At 37.7% G+C, this 15852-nt stretch overlaps 2 protein-coding genes across 2 annotated transcripts in view; one reads left to right on the forward strand and one right to left on the reverse strand.

Moving 5' to 3' along the window:
* LOC107732967 (spindle and centriole-associated protein 1-like) overlaps positions 1 to 6584 on the forward strand; it is an 8430-nt gene extending 1846 nt beyond the window's left edge. The window contains 15 exon segments of the mRNA XM_016544444.1: positions 711 to 813; positions 914 to 1032; positions 1104 to 1186; positions 1277 to 1383; positions 1495 to 1614; positions 1974 to 2242; positions 2330 to 2461; positions 2546 to 2669; positions 2824 to 2937; positions 3571 to 3917; positions 5439 to 5568; positions 5571 to 5606; positions 5703 to 5781; positions 5940 to 6003; positions 6142 to 6584. Coding sequence (XP_016399930.1) covers positions 711 to 813; positions 914 to 1032; positions 1104 to 1186; positions 1277 to 1383; positions 1495 to 1614; positions 1974 to 2242; positions 2330 to 2461; positions 2546 to 2669; positions 2824 to 2937; positions 3571 to 3917; positions 5439 to 5568; positions 5571 to 5606; positions 5703 to 5781; positions 5940 to 6003; positions 6142 to 6195 — 1881 coding nt within the window. The 3' untranslated portion in view covers positions 6196 to 6584.
* An 893-nt stretch (positions 6585 to 7477) lies between these two features.
* On the reverse strand, positions 7478 to 12913 carry LOC107733201 (uncharacterized). The gene is made up of 7 exons (XM_016544754.1): positions 12637 to 12913; positions 11633 to 11926; positions 11505 to 11543; positions 11174 to 11425; positions 10478 to 10582; positions 10102 to 10338; positions 7478 to 9020 (listed from the first exon to the last, which is right to left on the reverse strand). The coding sequence occupies exons 1-7, from the start codon at positions 12668 to 12670 to the stop codon at positions 7672 to 7674; spliced, it is 2310 nt and encodes a 769-aa protein (XP_016400240.1). The 5' UTR covers positions 12671 to 12913; the 3' UTR covers positions 7478 to 7671.
* Between the last annotated feature and the right edge of the window lie 2939 nt (positions 12914 to 15852).

Consider the following 15852-nt stretch of genomic DNA (forward strand, 5'->3'; position numbering starts at 1 on the left):
AAGCACTGCAACACCCGCTGACTGCAATGATAGAGCTTGGAATAGCCAGGATCATTTTTAATATAACTTCGACTGGAATCGTCTGAAAGAAGAAAGTCATATACACCTAGGATGCCTCTGGGGTGAGTAAAACACAGCCTAATTTTCATTTTTGGGTGAACTACCCTTTAAGCAACTTCAGTTTGCTTGATTCGAAAAATCATGTTAAATGTGAGTAACAAATATGATACATTATGCTTTTGAGGAACATATATTTGTGCATCTCTCAATTATCGTTGTAATGAATTGGATTATATGTTTTTCCCCCACAATAAATGCTACAGAGCTTTGATTATAAAACTAAGCATTTAAATATCACATATTAAGACATAGTTGGAGATATATAATCAAAACTGATATTTATATGATTTTTATGTATGTATTGTGTTGTACTGTTGTAAATATCTCATGCATAAATATCAGCATTTGCACCAAACTGCACCAAATAACAATTTTGCAAACTCAGTTTGGTCCACTGAATAAAATGGAGGTGTTTTTTCTTCTTCAAGTGTGAGCTCCATGTTGGTGTATCAAATATGATACTCAACAAAAAGTTTAGATATTTTTAAACTGTTCAATATCAAAAAAAAAACCAAGCTCATACTAACATTTTGTTCCCAGCGTTTTACAAATCGGATAACAAAAAAGGTTATGAAAATCTATTTATTTAGGTGTTTTCAGATCAGTGTCAGTTGCAGGATGTCATTGCACGGTCAGACAGAGCTTTGGCTAAAGTAAAAGACCTGTTTGGTGATGCACCCCGTCGACGCACAGGTAGTTGATTCTTGTGCAGTATAAACTGATATGCTATTATCTGATTTAACAAGTGTTATGTAAATGTGCTTGTGAAAACTCACATATTTGTGTGTTTTAGGATTCCCCACCATTACTGTGGCACCTGCCTGTGATTCTGACTCTGAGCTTCCTGTTCATCAAAAATCTGATCCTCCAACCCAGCTGTCATTGCTCAGCCAGTCTATGATGGATCAACAGGTACTCACACATAAGCACCACCTAAAGCTTTTATTCTGTAATAAAACCTAGAATAATAAAGTCTTTTCTAGGCCCTAAATGAGTTGGAGGAATGTGAAGAGGAACATGATGAAGTCCAGGATGCCTCTGTGCGCCTCAGCTCTGTGATGCACAGGTGTGAACGACTGGTCATTTATCTTCAACAAACAACGTCTAATGCATTTTCATTGTCTTTAGCATGTCATTTTTAAATGCTTGTTTTCAGAAAAAGAAATGAATGTAGGTCAGTGTCTTTTCCATGGGCCTCAGACCATCCGGAGCAAGAGCTACCCAAGACACCATGTAATACTGGAGTCCGAGAAGGCCAGGCAGGTAATGAAGGCATGAGCTTCTTTATCTCATTGCAGTTTAGATGTGATGTCAAGATGAATCTGTTGAACTTTGTTGGTTTTTAAAAAAAATATCTATGCTTCTTTTGCCCAGCCCTCAACGCCACGGTGGCTGTACAGCGTTTAAAATCCAGACAGACTCATTCTGATGTAAACCAGTCTAACTCGCTAGTCAACCAGGTTCTGAACCCAGAGCCTGCTTCCTCTCAACCAGGTGAGGCACTGTTATCAGACACTATTTTTTAGTTTATTATAAACTAATGTAATAATCCTTTTTTTTTATTTTATAACATTTTTTTCTTTTTGTAATAATATTTCAGAACATTGTTGTTTTAACTGTTTTTTGATCAAATAAATGCAGCTTTGATGAGCTTGACAGACTTACTTAAAAAAACATTAAAAAAAATATAAATATTAATAATACTAATAACATTAACGATAATATTAATGCAGTTAATTTATAAAAAAAAAAAAAAAAGATTATTTTAATTGTGTGTGTATATTTAGGTGTGTATGTAGGCATAAATTATACAGACTAAATTGGTAATACCAGCTTTTTTTTTTTTTTTTCAGGAATTAAGAGCAGGTCAGTTCAAGCCAGTAGGGGGCGTTCCAGACATACTTCTGGTCTGAACAACTCCGGGTTAAGCTCTCTGGCAGGAAACCAGTCCAGTCTGGAGCTTCTGCAAAGCATGCTTGAGCAAGTGGAGACTGAGCTAGACTCTCTAGACCACCAGAATCCTCTACCAGAAGCTAGACCGCAGCAACAGAGACCAGGCCTCACCGGCTTCTCTGTGGCTCTAGTGGCGACACTTGGACGTCTAGCCAGTCATATTAGAAAAGTAAGGGCACACACAAGTAAAATCCAAAAGCTTTTTTATGTAATTGGTCAGATGAGTTACTTCCTCATTGGCATCACTTGCACACAGAAAGAAGAGGAGGCTTTGAGGGAGGCACAGGAGAGAAGACGACTAGAGGAGGAAGTGAAGGAGCAGAGAGCTTTGATTGACGCCCTGACTGTGGAGTCACTGACACTGAGGGAAGAGAGCACCGCTCTGCAGGTGAACTATTTTTCATTCAGCAACGTTATCCAGATATTATTTGCAAGTTTGTCCATTCAAATGTTTGTTGTTGCTTCCATGCAGGCGAGGCTGCAGCAGCAGATAACTGACCTAGAGCGACGCCTAGATGCTGTAGTCCTGGTGGTGGGAAGACCAGATTCTGCAGAATCACACACAACAGTGCAAATCACAGACAACAAAGCTCAAAGTAACTATAGATCCACAGATCATGGACTTGTAAACTTGCATTGCCACTGTTTTGAAGTTGTATCTTACCAGTGCATATTAGGATTGGTTATCTTGAGTATGTATTTGAACCTGTAGTGGCACAGTGATTAAGAAGAGTGTGTTGTGTTCTGTAGAAAGCAGAAATATGGAGTCTGGCGGTACTGAAAAGGATCTACAGCGACAGGACTTTGTCTCTGCAGCTGTGCTGCTCTCTCCTCCTCGTCAGAGAGATGGTCTGCCTCCCACAGGTCAGTCTGAAGTGTGGCAAGATCTCTCATTCTGTCAATTGACACCCTGTAGTGTTGAGGGCTTAACACTGACAAGCATCACTGTTGTTGTTGTTCATATTCACGATTGAAATGCTACATTTTGGAGGATGCTAAAATGGATAAAAAATTACATTAAAATTGGACCCATACAAATCTGATTTGAACATCCTGACCCTAGAAATTGTCCAGAACTCCCGTAGCAACACCCTTGTAAAATACTCAGAACACCTTAGCAATGTATTAAAAAAATACTAGGAAAGTTGTTAGGTCACATTTTATTCAGAAAATGTAAATTGACTTGGGCCAGCTAGCAACCACTCAGAATACCTTAACAACTGCGTAGCGACCACTCAATCACCATAGCATTGTGTTGGCTAATTTGACATGAGCAAAATCCCTCACATTTTTTCAGAAAATGTAAAAAATATATAGTTTGATTAGACTTTGTCACTCTGCCCAGCATTTATGAATCAACAATCAAAATGTAATGATTAAGCAGAAACTGAGTTTTCTAAGGTTAAAAATATGTATTTGTGTCTTAGGAAGTTGCTCAAATCTGATTGAATCATCAATGCAAGTATGACTCAACAGAATTTTTGTTACTTCTCCCAGCGTGTCATCCACATTCACACGCATCCCCGCTGCACTACAGTGGCTCCTATGCAGCAACAGGAAGTCAGGGTTCACTGGAGGACTTTGACATCTCCATCTCTCCTTCCTCCTTCGCTAGCCTACCACGACCCACTCCTTTGCTGGATGATCTCTCCCAGGATGCCATGCTAGGGGAGATCGCTGAACTGACACGTCAGAACGCAGCGATCCGGGCCCAGTTGGGGCAGCACCGTCCATCTCCAGCTGGAGCTTCAGTATCAAGGGAGCAGAGCGCAGACCGACTTTCCACAACCAGTTCTATAGTTAGACAAGTGTCGCCCTCTACAGAGCCACAGCACACACAGCAGGTTAGTTACACACTAGATTTGGATTAAGGTAGTCTGCAGTTCCTCACAACTGTTTATCAATTTATTTTTCCCACAACTTTTTATTTCTTATAGTTGTGCCTTTATATCTCACAAATATGACTTTACAATAATGTTCAAAAGTTTAGGGACATCTCTAATGCTTACAAAGGCTGCATTTATTTGATCAAAAATACAGTCAAGGCAGTGATAATGTGAAATATTATTTTACATTTAAAACAGCTGTTTTCTATTTGAATATATTTTTAAATGTAATTTATTCCTGTGAGAGCAAAGCTGAATTTTCAGCAGTCATTACTCCAGTCTTCAGTGTCACATGATCCTTCAGAAATCATTGTACCGTAATATGCTGATTTGGTCACTTTCTTATTAGAAGACTTATTATCTTCTGCTTAATATATTTGTGGCAGCATTTACAAGAAATATAAACAGTATTTAACAATGCAAAGTCTTTACTGTCACTGATTAGAATAATTAATTTCTTTCCTTTTTTTTTTTATCATACTGACCACAATCCTAGTGTATATCTCATATGATTTGTGAGACTTTTAACTTAAGTTTCTCATAATTGTACCTTTTTATCTCACAATTTTGAATTGTAATAGTGACTTTATTGCTCTTAACTATGTCTCCATTATCTCACAATTGCAACTTTATATTTCTCTATTGTGACTTTTTTTTTCCCCTTGCATATTTTTTTATGCTGAGGTAGAAACAGGCTTGCAGTACACAGTGAGTTTGGATATGGTTGTTTATTCAATTCAATTCACATTTATTTGTATAGAGCTTTTCATGATACAAATCATTGCAAAGCAGCTTCACAGAAAATGTCTACATTTCTACATTACATTTAGGAGTAGTTTATCAGTGGTGACTATGTCAAGGTGATGTCCATATGGCAGATATGTACAGAAAAAAAATCATGCAGTTAATGACATGTATTAAAAAAAAACAATGAACACTATTAACAGCAATGATTATACAGTATGTTGTGATCAAACTTATCGGAAAATTTGGTAGTTTTGTATGTTGGTTCAGGGCTGTCATCATCTGAGGTCCTTGGAGGGGTTGGCATCTTCTCTTCTCAGGTGTTTGGTCATCTCAGATCTTCATAAATGCTGGATCCAGCCTGAAGCTTGTGTAATTCCTAGTTACCTCGGGATTCCCATCCCGTGGCAGAAACAGAGAAGCAAACAGACAAAAATTAGCGTAGCTGCTGTTCAAACCAAGCTAAGAATGATAATGTGCATTTGATCAGATATAACTGGAGTACAAGGTTATGAGATACTTGAGATGAGATGCTTGGCTAAAGAGATGTGTCTTTGATCTAGATTTAAACAGAGTGTGTGTCTGAACACCGAACATTATCAGGAAGGCTATTCCAGAGTTTAGGAGCCAAATGCGAAAAAGCTCTACATCCTTTAGTGGACTTTGCTCTTCTAAAGGAGGTAGACCTTTTTTTATTACATTTAGATCTTTTTTTTGTCCAGCCTATTTCTGTAGAGATCCTCAACAATGGAGATTGAACAAAAACTGCAGGAGCTGAACCGCCAAAGTGCCAAAGCAAGAGCTAAACTACTAGAGCTCATTGAACAACAGAAACCGAGTGCCTCCCTCAGAGTTTCCCCTGCCATTTCCCAGTACCTCCTCACTCCAGCAGCACTCACACTGGTGTGTGTTTCTTTAAATGATACTTGCATCCTCTCAGATCCTGCAGTGCAGAATGAGAGTAACTGATATATGACGACTATTCATGTTTTACAGTAGTTAGAGGGTTAACTCCAGAGCAATTTTTGACACTTCCTGAGAGAAACCATTCACCACAACCCAGTGCAAGTAGTCGAAGGTGAGTTTTAAAAAGAACAGATTTGCTTACAAGATATGATCAGAAACACATAGGACTAGACTGTTCAGTCCAATTGTGATGATTACAAGGCATTTTCCAAATGGGTGTATTGCTTTTTAGACCTAAGTGGCATTTTTCATGCTTTTTTTTTTTCTCAGGTCAACTGGAAGACTCTCACCACAAAGTTTGGGTAGTGTGGAAATCCAGAGCCTTGAGAATCAGGTATGATTTTTATTGCAAATCATTTTTATTCATCTGTATATAGTTTCTAAAACTTCACATAGATACTTATAGTATCTAAAACTTAAGATATTTGTATTACATACTCATGCTTGGAAACTTTTATTTTATTTCTGACAGGTGGACAAGCTGAAAAGAGGGGGCTGGTTTGCATTGTCAGCTCATGTCAAATGAATTGAGCTCAACAGAGGAATATGATCTATGCATAACATCATATTTCCATGCACAATAGCATTCCAATACATTTGACATCCCTAGTTTGGTCTGATCAAACATCCTGACTGCATCATACCCGTGTAATGCTCATGTTGAGAATATGACGCCCAGTGGGCCCATCTATGCATAGGAACTCAACACAAGGTAACAAACCATGAGAATTAAGTGCGAGTTGTTGGCTTGGCCAGATCACATCGATAAACAACAGATAATTTCAGACAGTTTGACCTAGTATGACATTTACTTGAATCCTCATATGAAGTATTTAAAATTTTAGTGTGCATGCAGGTGTACTGATTGACTGTTCAACTGTATTTAATGTATTAGTTCTATCTGTTTTTTAAGAAATGGACAATTTCACAATAAATTTTAGATAATTAAATGCTTTATTGTGATGTTTTTTTATCACATTTTTATAGACATCGTTTGTGAAAAAGCAAAGCAGCCAATAAATGTAACAAAACAGTAGGAATTAACATTTCATAATTCAATTAATGTTCAAGCAATGTTCATTTCGTAACAAAAAAAAAACAAAACAAATTTGTTAAAGTGTTCTGTAAATTATACTTAACTGATTATTGATTTTCAGTTGCACAGCACCATGTAAACCACCTAACAAGAGTTGATATTATTCGCAGTAGTTAGTAATACCTCAGTATGCTTTAAAGGGGAGGGCTAATGCTATTTCATACATTCTGACATATTTACACTGTTTAAGAGTTGCATTCTCATGCTAAACATGGCCAAAGTTTCAAAAAACGAGTTGGATGTATGACAGAGTATTATTGTGCCAAATACACTCCTTCAGGGTCTGTATAAGTTTCTGAAAGTTTTTTTTCCAAGTATGGCCCTGTATGATGTCATAAAGGGCGGAATTCCTTTTATGGGCACTGAGTGTTTGTTTGTTTTATAAACAAATTAAAATTTAAATCAATAAAGTTTTTCATTTTTTATTTATGTCGGTGTCACAGCTTGCAGATGATTTCTATGCAAAAGCTTCGCATGCTCATGACTCTTTAGCTCCGCCCACAGCACACCTCCAGGAGCTCGACTGTTTTCGGAGAGAATCGTAAAGCCGTATCTGTGTTTTATAAGTCTGATAAAACTACTCTTCAGAGATATGAAGGATGCAATACTACTCTATAGGTACTTAAGATTAACATGAGATTTTTTTTAATTTGTGGCCATTATGTATATATATTTTTTTTTTCCTGCATGTCATGTGCAGGGCTCCATATTTTTTAAGATAAAAAGTGTTTTTCACAGTTTTAATTAATTTTTTGTTATTGCACTTAAATAGCTACAAATCAATTTCTATTCATAACATTAATCTATAAATGTATAAAATCTGAAAAAACCTTTCAAATACTTTTAAATGAAGTACAACATGTGACACTGTTTGTCACTGCAACGTCATGTCAGCTACCTGTATTTTTAAACTACCTCACAGTCCCTATGTGGCACAGCCCATAGCCTTCCACTCCTGTATATAAATTTGACCTCGCACTCCAACCCAGAGGTCTTGACCTTAAAGCAGCATCCTTCATCCTTAAGCTGAGCAGAGTGTCTCTGAGCCAGCGCCTGTAGCTCATCCCAGCCGTTACTTTCTCCCTCTCTGACCCACACTTTCCCACCTACCTCAGCCAGAACGTTGCCACCGCACCACTGCATGTCACGCAGCCCTTCTGCTTTGAGCAGATACATACATGCGCAACGTGGTGCGCACACCTTGAAGCGCCCCCTTCCTTCTTCGTAGCAAAGGCAGTGCAGTCGTACCAGGAATGAAGTGGGTTCTGACGTGATAAAACAAAGGACCTCCTCCACCCCATTGTCGATGGCGACAGGCCCATGAACCCTGCTGACGGAAAACAGCTTTGCGGGACCGAGAATTCGTACCGATTCGATAATAAACTGGAAGTTGTGGTGCTCGCCGAGTTGTAAGTAGCTCTGTAATTCGGAGAGGGTCTCCTGGTGGAGCTGCATGAGAGAGCCCAAGCCCAGCTGCGCAGGATTGAACTCCAACACTGAAAGCAAGCGATGGTGAACTCCCGCGTCAAAAACTTCAGAGTTAAAAGAAGGATTTGACAAGACAAACCGCACATGCTGAATGAACGTAGCAATGGGCGCATTTGAAAAGTCAACGGTGGTTCGTTTGGGCTGCACTACATCTAGGAGATGTGCGATACGAATGCACACCTCCAAGTACTGTCTAGCAAGAAGAGTTGCGTCCTGGTCCGCAGAGGATGGAACCATGTTGCTCAGAGCTTTACGGATGACCCGCGCAGATACACCCTGGAAGGAAGTGACCCGGTGTAGCCTGCTGGGCCTGCAGGAAAACAACCCCTCAACTGAAGAGGACAGCTGGAGGCCTTCCTGGAGGGTATGCAGGTCTCGTAGCACCTGAGCGAGGACTCTCACGCTCTGCAGCAGACTTTCAGCGTCCCCGTCGCTCCAGCACTGCTCCACTTCCTGCAGCAGTGCGGCCTCCACTCTGCCACTGGCACTCAGCTGCTCGATCATACCTAGTATGCCTCCGCTAGGCTTCGCCTCCGGCTCCTCCAGAACCTCTGCCATGCAGTCCCACACCAGAAAGCTGAAGATGGCCCACACAGTGCGCTGATCTGTGCAGTCATCAGGACACAAGTGGTCCCAGCTGCGTAAGTGGTCCTGATCGTGCAGGTGGTCCCAGCTGTGCCGGTGACTGTGGATACCGCTGCGGAGAAGAGTCTCGGCTTTTTGCAGCAACCTCAACAGCAGACATCCCCTCTCTGAAAGCTGGACCCCTACAGATGACAACCAGATACATTCATGTTGGTTTCATATGGTTTTCAAATACTGTACTATTTTGTTTAGTATTCATAAAGTAAAAAATAATATTGTTTTCTTCACAACTTGAATAGATGTGAAAGTAAAATCTTAACCACTATATGCTTTTCTACTGTTCAAAAGTTTGGGTTGGTACAATTTTTTTATGTTCTTGAAAGATGCTTAGACTCACCAAGGCTGCATTTATTTGATCTAAAATACAGTAAAAACTGTAATACTGTCAGATATTTAATTTAAAATAAATTTAAATTTAAAATAACTGTTTTATGTTTTAATACATTTAAAAATATAATTTACTCCTGTGATGGCAAAGCTGAATTTTTTAGCATTTATTACTCTAGTCTTCAGTGTCACATGATCCTTCAGAAATCATTCTAATATGCTGATTTGGTGCTCAAGAAATATTTCTTCTTATTATTAATGTTGAAAACAATTGTGCTGCTTAATATTTTTTGGAATCAGTGATATATTTTTCAGGTTTTTTGATAAAAAGAAAATTCGAAAGAACAGCATTTATTTGAAATAGAAATCTGTTGACATTATAAATGTGTTAATGTCTTAATTTAATGCATCTTTGCTTAAAAGTATTAATTTCATTTAAAAAAATCATACTGGCCCCATACTTTTGAACGGTAGTGTATTTTTTTAAGGTAAAGGTAAAATTGTTTTTATATTATTTAAAGTATATTTTTTTATAATTTTTAATGTATATTTCTGCATGTTGGTAACATCACAAGCAATTTTTTTCCCCAGAATTTATTTGGAAATGTATCATAAAATATATATATATATATATAACAAAATAAATAGTGTAATTTCACTGAGCAGTTATCACCAGGCCTTTCTAAGGATACAATAATCTTTATTTAATCCAGAGAAAGACTTATCACAAAGTAAAGGAAGCAGAAATGCAACAGTTCACTCTACTAAAAAACGATTTACAACTAAAAAAAATGAATAGTTATTTACTTTAATATTTGCTTTAACTTATTAAACAGAATCTGAAGTTAAGCCTGAGATGGATTGGCCTTCACTTACACCGAGGGCTGAGTTCTGCCACTCTGCTCAGTAGTCTGTCGGCGTCCTGTGTCTTCTCTATATACAGGGACACTAGGGCTTCCATCTGGGCAGAGTCTTCAATGCCGACCCCTTCCAGAAGGTACTCTCTGACCGTCCGACGCGGCAAACCCACCGCCACACCAACCTCACAGACATTAAACCTAATCTCATCCCCCACAGTCAAGCCCAGCCGAGTCATGACCTGCTGCAGGCCTCCTGATCGAGAATCAGACATGGACAACATCAGTTGACCAAAATTTATTTTTTAGCTTTGAGCAAATTTACCAGCCATAAATATTTCTTCAGTCTCTCATAGTTTTCAACAAAATGAGTATAATGTTGAAATGTGAACTACCTGACAGAGGTAAAGCTGCTCTCAAGTGATCTCTAGTTTCCTCCACTGCTATCGGCACAATGCTGCCTTCTGGTTCTTTATTAAGGTCTTCCACCAAACTGTTTACTGAAAAATGAGAAGAGTGTAAAGAAAATCTGATAACAGGTGGCTGAATTCCTGGCTGAAACAATATTAAGAGTTCTAATTGATGTTTATTACTTTTCGAGGGTAAAATGTTTTGCGGAAACTGGATACACTACCATAAAAAAAGAAAGAAAAATGAATACTTTTATTCAGCAAGGAGGCATTAAATTAATCAAAGTGACAGTAAAGACATTTTTAATGTTACACATTTTCTATTTCTAATAATTACTGTTCATTGAACTTTCAAATTATATTTAAATGATTTCTGAAGGATCATGTGACATTGAAGACTGGAGTAATAATGCTGATCATCACAGGAATAAATGACATTTTAAAATATATTGAAATGGAAAACAGTTACTTGAAATTGTAATAATATATCATAATATTATTGTTTTTATAATACTATTATATTTTCTATCAAATAAATGCAGAGACTTCTTTCATAACCATTTAAAAAGCTTAATTATTCCAAGCATCTGACCAGTAGTGCACATTACAATATTACATGCATTTAGATTATAATATTGCATGCATCTCCACTCCAGATTCTGCTAGAAAAGTTGTACTGACCATTAAGTTCCTCAGCTAGTTGCTCGTCCTCATTCTGTAGCGCTGTGTAAAAGCTCATGCACACTTTTTCTCCTTTCTTCAGGCAGATGGACAGCAGAGTTTGTGCTTGCTGGGTTGGGATGGGTATTGCTTGGATTTTCTCCAGTTCCAACTGAGTCAGAATGCCGCTGGAGAAGAGATCGTAGGAGACCGGCAGAACAGAACAGCCCAAGCGTGAGCACAGAACATTAAACTGGGCCTGTAGCTGACGTTCTGTATGGAGACAGGACAATGGTGAGGAATGGGAAACATTACATATATATTAAGTAAAAGTGAAAATTCTGTGTCCTACCTGTTGGACCTTGCTTAATGCCTTGTGATTGGGAGCGATCTAATATGAGAGCGCAAAACATTTTAGTATTTACGTTATGCTACTGCATTTATGTTTTAAGACAGAATGCAACTTCAGTCATCACATACCTTCTTCTGAGGTCAACCAGGTTTGTAGACGCGGGTAATGTTTCTTGCATTTCCTCAGACACTCCATGAAACTAGAGGCACCACTTTCATCCATCTGTGCGTCAACAATTTCTAGAAGTTTTCGGACTTTGTTGGGCGGCGTTCGCTCAGCTTCAATTTCATAACAGTTTTCTCTAGAGAGCAGCCCTACAGATATAACACTGTCTAGCAGAGGGCCCAGGTGATAGAGGGCATCCACTAGAAGCATTTGTGAAGATAGGAGCCGGGCCTTCACAGTTTGCTTCTCCTCTGCTCCTATAGGGAGAGTGGGATAAGATGAGCCATTTTTCACACAAGTAACACTCAGATTTTACAAATGTTTCTACTAAATCTGCTGTAAAGGGTGGTCTATTTAAGCCCACTGAAATGCTTGAATGCAGACACATCAACATCAGTGTCTCTATGTTTTAGTAAAAAAAAAAAAAAACGAAACATTAAAATAACACAAATTAAATAAAATAGATTTTACAAATAAAATAACTCATGCACGCTCATATTCCCCGCTGCCGTAACGTTAACAATTTTATTAAAATGCTATGCATTTAGCCCTATGTGACGTCTGTTTTTATATTGTTTATCAACAGTATACAAGGTAACTACGGTAATTATCAAAGTGGGTGATGGCCTCTGGGGACATTTGGCCAGGGGTGTTTTTACACCACAGACAAGGTTTGAGAAGAAAAAAATCATTGTGCTAATATAAAATTAAATTAAGTAGCCTATATAAAATTGCAAAATAAATCTATCTATCTATCAGTACTTTTTTACTTAAGTACATAAAAAAACGATTACTTTCACTCGAGTAAAATTGAAAAAGGAGTACTTTTACTGGAATAATATTTTATTATACGTATCTGTACTTTTACTCGAGTAACGTTAGGCCTACTTGATTTGTGTACTTCGTCCACCAGATAGATAGATAAGATTCAAAAGGTAGGATATCTACATATTTACATAAAGCTTACCTGAATTGCGGGGTCTCTCGGTTGAGGAAGCCATCACAATATTACGTGGGAATAATTCATACTCATCTTCAAACTATGGCACGTTCATTCAAATGTTTCACTTCTGATCTCACGCGATTCATTGATTCATGTCAGTTCACTTTATGGAAGTCCTGACGCGCGAATCGCGCCTGACTGTAGAAGCGGGAATCGACGATGACACAAGTCACTCGGCGGCACTTTATGTGAAAAATGATATACTTTACGCATCGGCTAAATTAAGTTTCTCATAAAGTATCTCGAGCAGTTCCTCAGTGTACCACTTCCTGGAAGTGGTGAGCTACCCGTGAAAGCTTCAAGTCTGAGTCAACACATTTTCATATTGATAATCAAATGTTAAAACCTCAACTCCCACGGTCATTAAAGATTCAGTTTGAGTGGAGAGGCTGATTTTGAAATTAAATATATACAGTCTCAGGATTGAAAATGTGATTTAAATAGTTGGGCGTGACCTCTTGTGCCCGCCACAGATGCAATTTATAGCCTAAAATGAAACCAATAAAAACTCTATTTCATATAGTGGTAAAATCTGAAGCGAAATGTCTGTTGCGGGGGCTGAAGGTTCATTCTTTGTGTGTGTGGTGAGCACTTGCAGGTGGAGCTGAACACCTGTGAATGTATCAATTTTTTTGTGTCTCATGTTGTGAGAGGTTTTACAGTCACATATTTGTATATATTGGCCCTGTTCATCTCGTTACGTACCCTGATGAAGAGTTAAAGACTACAGCATCCAGTCTCTTATCAAACTTCATAATGTTGGAGAGACCATGGGCTAATTTTCACACTATTTTTTACACTGATTTTCACAATACTTCTCAGGGTTATTTATTTATTTCATTTTATTTACTACTTCATATTCTCTATTATTGCTCAGGAATAAAATGTTCACTAAGCACACACTGAACTTTAGCATTTTTGTAGCATTTTGTCACACTGTATGGGGTAAGTTGGAAAAACTGAATATTATATTACAGCCTGTTATAGGAGTTTTTCTTTTTCTTTTTTCTTTTAAGATATTGTAGCCTATTATAGGATTTTAAAAGCAAAATGTAAACTTTTAGCAAATAATTATGAACAATTAAAACAATTATGAAACACAAAACAATTCATTCAATAAAAAAAGTGAAAGGTAAGTCTACAAACAAGCCATTGATTAGGCCAAAAACTATTGTGATCAATAAACTGTATAAATGTATGACATTTAAAACACACGTGGCAGTTTACTAATATAAAACAACACTGCTAGAGAAAACACACATTTGTGTATATTGTACATTTTATATAACAATGCTGCTTTTCTGTCAGCAGCTACTAAAACGTGCAGCAGTGTTGTTATTGTTAACTAAACTAAAATAATAATAATAGTCCTAATAATAAAAATCTTTTCAGTAATTTAAATATAACTGAAATAAATGTAAATATTAGGTATAAATATGAAATACTAAATATTAGAACAACTTGGAAATGTTGCTGAAACTAAAATAAAGTTGAATTACTAAAATTACTAAAACTGAACTGAAATGAAATAAATTAAAGCTAATAAATTAAAGCTATATATTTATAATAAAAACAAATATGAAAGCAAATTCAAAATATTAATAAACACTACAAAAGTATATAAATAATACTAACACTGCCTTTACAGCTGTCGATTGGTCAGATGTGACACCAACAGTTCCTGTACAGATTACTGAAGGTAGAGGAGTTATCAATGAGGCCAGCAGGGGGCGCTCAGCCTGTGGTCTATGTACAGTATGTGCTTCCTAATGCCCCAGTGTAATGCTGGAGACTATACCGTAAAAAGCCACCGCACTTCAAATGAGACATTAAAACAAGTTCCTGGTGGTGGAATGGAAATGGAAATGCCAGGAAATGTGCTATAGAAATGTAAAGAATTTTGATTGTATGCATCCATTTCCACTTCCAGCTTAAAGGGTTAGTTCACCCAAAAATGAAAATTCTGTCATTAATTACTCACCCTCATGTCGTTCTAAACCCGTAAGACCTCCGTTCATCTTCGGAACACAAATTAAGATATTTTTGATAAATTCTGAGAGCTCTCTGACTCTGACCCTCCCATAGACAGCAATGTAATTACCACGATCAAGGTCCAGAAATGTAGCAATTGGAGATCGGTAAAATAATCCATGTGACATCAGGGGTTCAACCGTAACTTTACGAAGCTACGAGAATAGTTTTTGTACGCAAAGAAAACAAAAATAACGACTTTATTTAACAATTCGTCTCCTCTGCGTCACCCTGGTGCCATCATTTTGAAGAGTATCCACTGAACGTAAACAGTGTATGCTATTCTGTGTCAGCTGCATCACAGCTGACACAGAATAGCATACACTGTTATTTTTGTCGTTATTTAGCTCTCATAATTCATCAAAAATATCTTAATTTGTGTTCCGAAGATGAACGGAGGTCTTACAGGTTTAGAATGACATGAGGGTGAGTAATTAATGACAGAATTTTCATTTTTGGGTGAACTAAGCCTTTAATATCCCACAGTTTACACCGAGGGCCACTTCAGTGATCATTACCCTATGTAATATCTCCAAACGTTTTGGAAGTAAGGGGGTATGAGGAGGAGTAAATACTGAACAAAGTAACTGTGTGCTCTCATTAAGTGGTTGGGAATAGCGGTGCAAAATGGCAGGTTAGGGGTCGTCACGGAAACCCTCCATACACAGGGTGGGGCCCTTTGTGCCAAGAACAGTGGAGTGGAGGAGAGGCTGAATGGAGGATTAATCCCACACCAGTGCATCTCAATGCTCCGTCCCCGCCAAGAGCCAAGAGCTCATCCCCATGTGCTGGTCTTTATTTCATCCATTCAGGAGTCAATAGGTCTGCTACACTGAAAAAACATTGCAGTCCATATAAATGAACATATGGAGACATAAGTGTGTTTACAATTCATTATAATAACTGATCAACTATTTTTAACAAATAAATACAATTCTTTATCAATCCTAAAAACAAGTGAGCTCTTAGTAAAATGTAACAGAATGTACTTTCAGAATGTCAAAACTCAGAAAACACATGAATTCCTAAACTTGCGCCAACAATAACATCCCTCACCTCCTATACAAACACACACATTTGTGCAGGCTTAAATTCATTGGCACACTTGTTTAAAACAATGAGGAGCTCTTATAATGAGTGTGTGTGTGT

The sequence above is a fragment of the Sinocyclocheilus rhinocerous genome, unplaced genomic scaffold, assembly GCF_001515625.1.
Source record: "Sinocyclocheilus rhinocerous isolate Xijiao unplaced genomic scaffold, SAMN03320098_v1.1 scaffold1245, whole genome shotgun sequence".
NCBI classification, from domain to species: Eukaryota; Metazoa; Chordata; class Actinopteri; order Cypriniformes; family Cyprinidae; genus Sinocyclocheilus; species Sinocyclocheilus rhinocerous.

Bases quoted from the DNA above. Each gene is read 5' to 3' on its own strand.
- LOC107733201 (XM_016544754.1), bottom strand. From the start codon at position 12,670: ATGGCTTCCTCAACCGAGAGACCCCGCAATTCAG. The intron at 11,426-11,504 runs GTAGGACACAGA...GTCTCCATACAG, and splicing joins CATTAAGCAAGGTCCAACAG to AACGTCAGCTACAGGCCCAG. The intron at 9,021-10,101 runs GTAAGTGAAGGC...TGTCATCTGTAG, and splicing joins GGCAGAACTCAGCCCTCGGT to GGGTCCAGCTTTCAGAGAGG.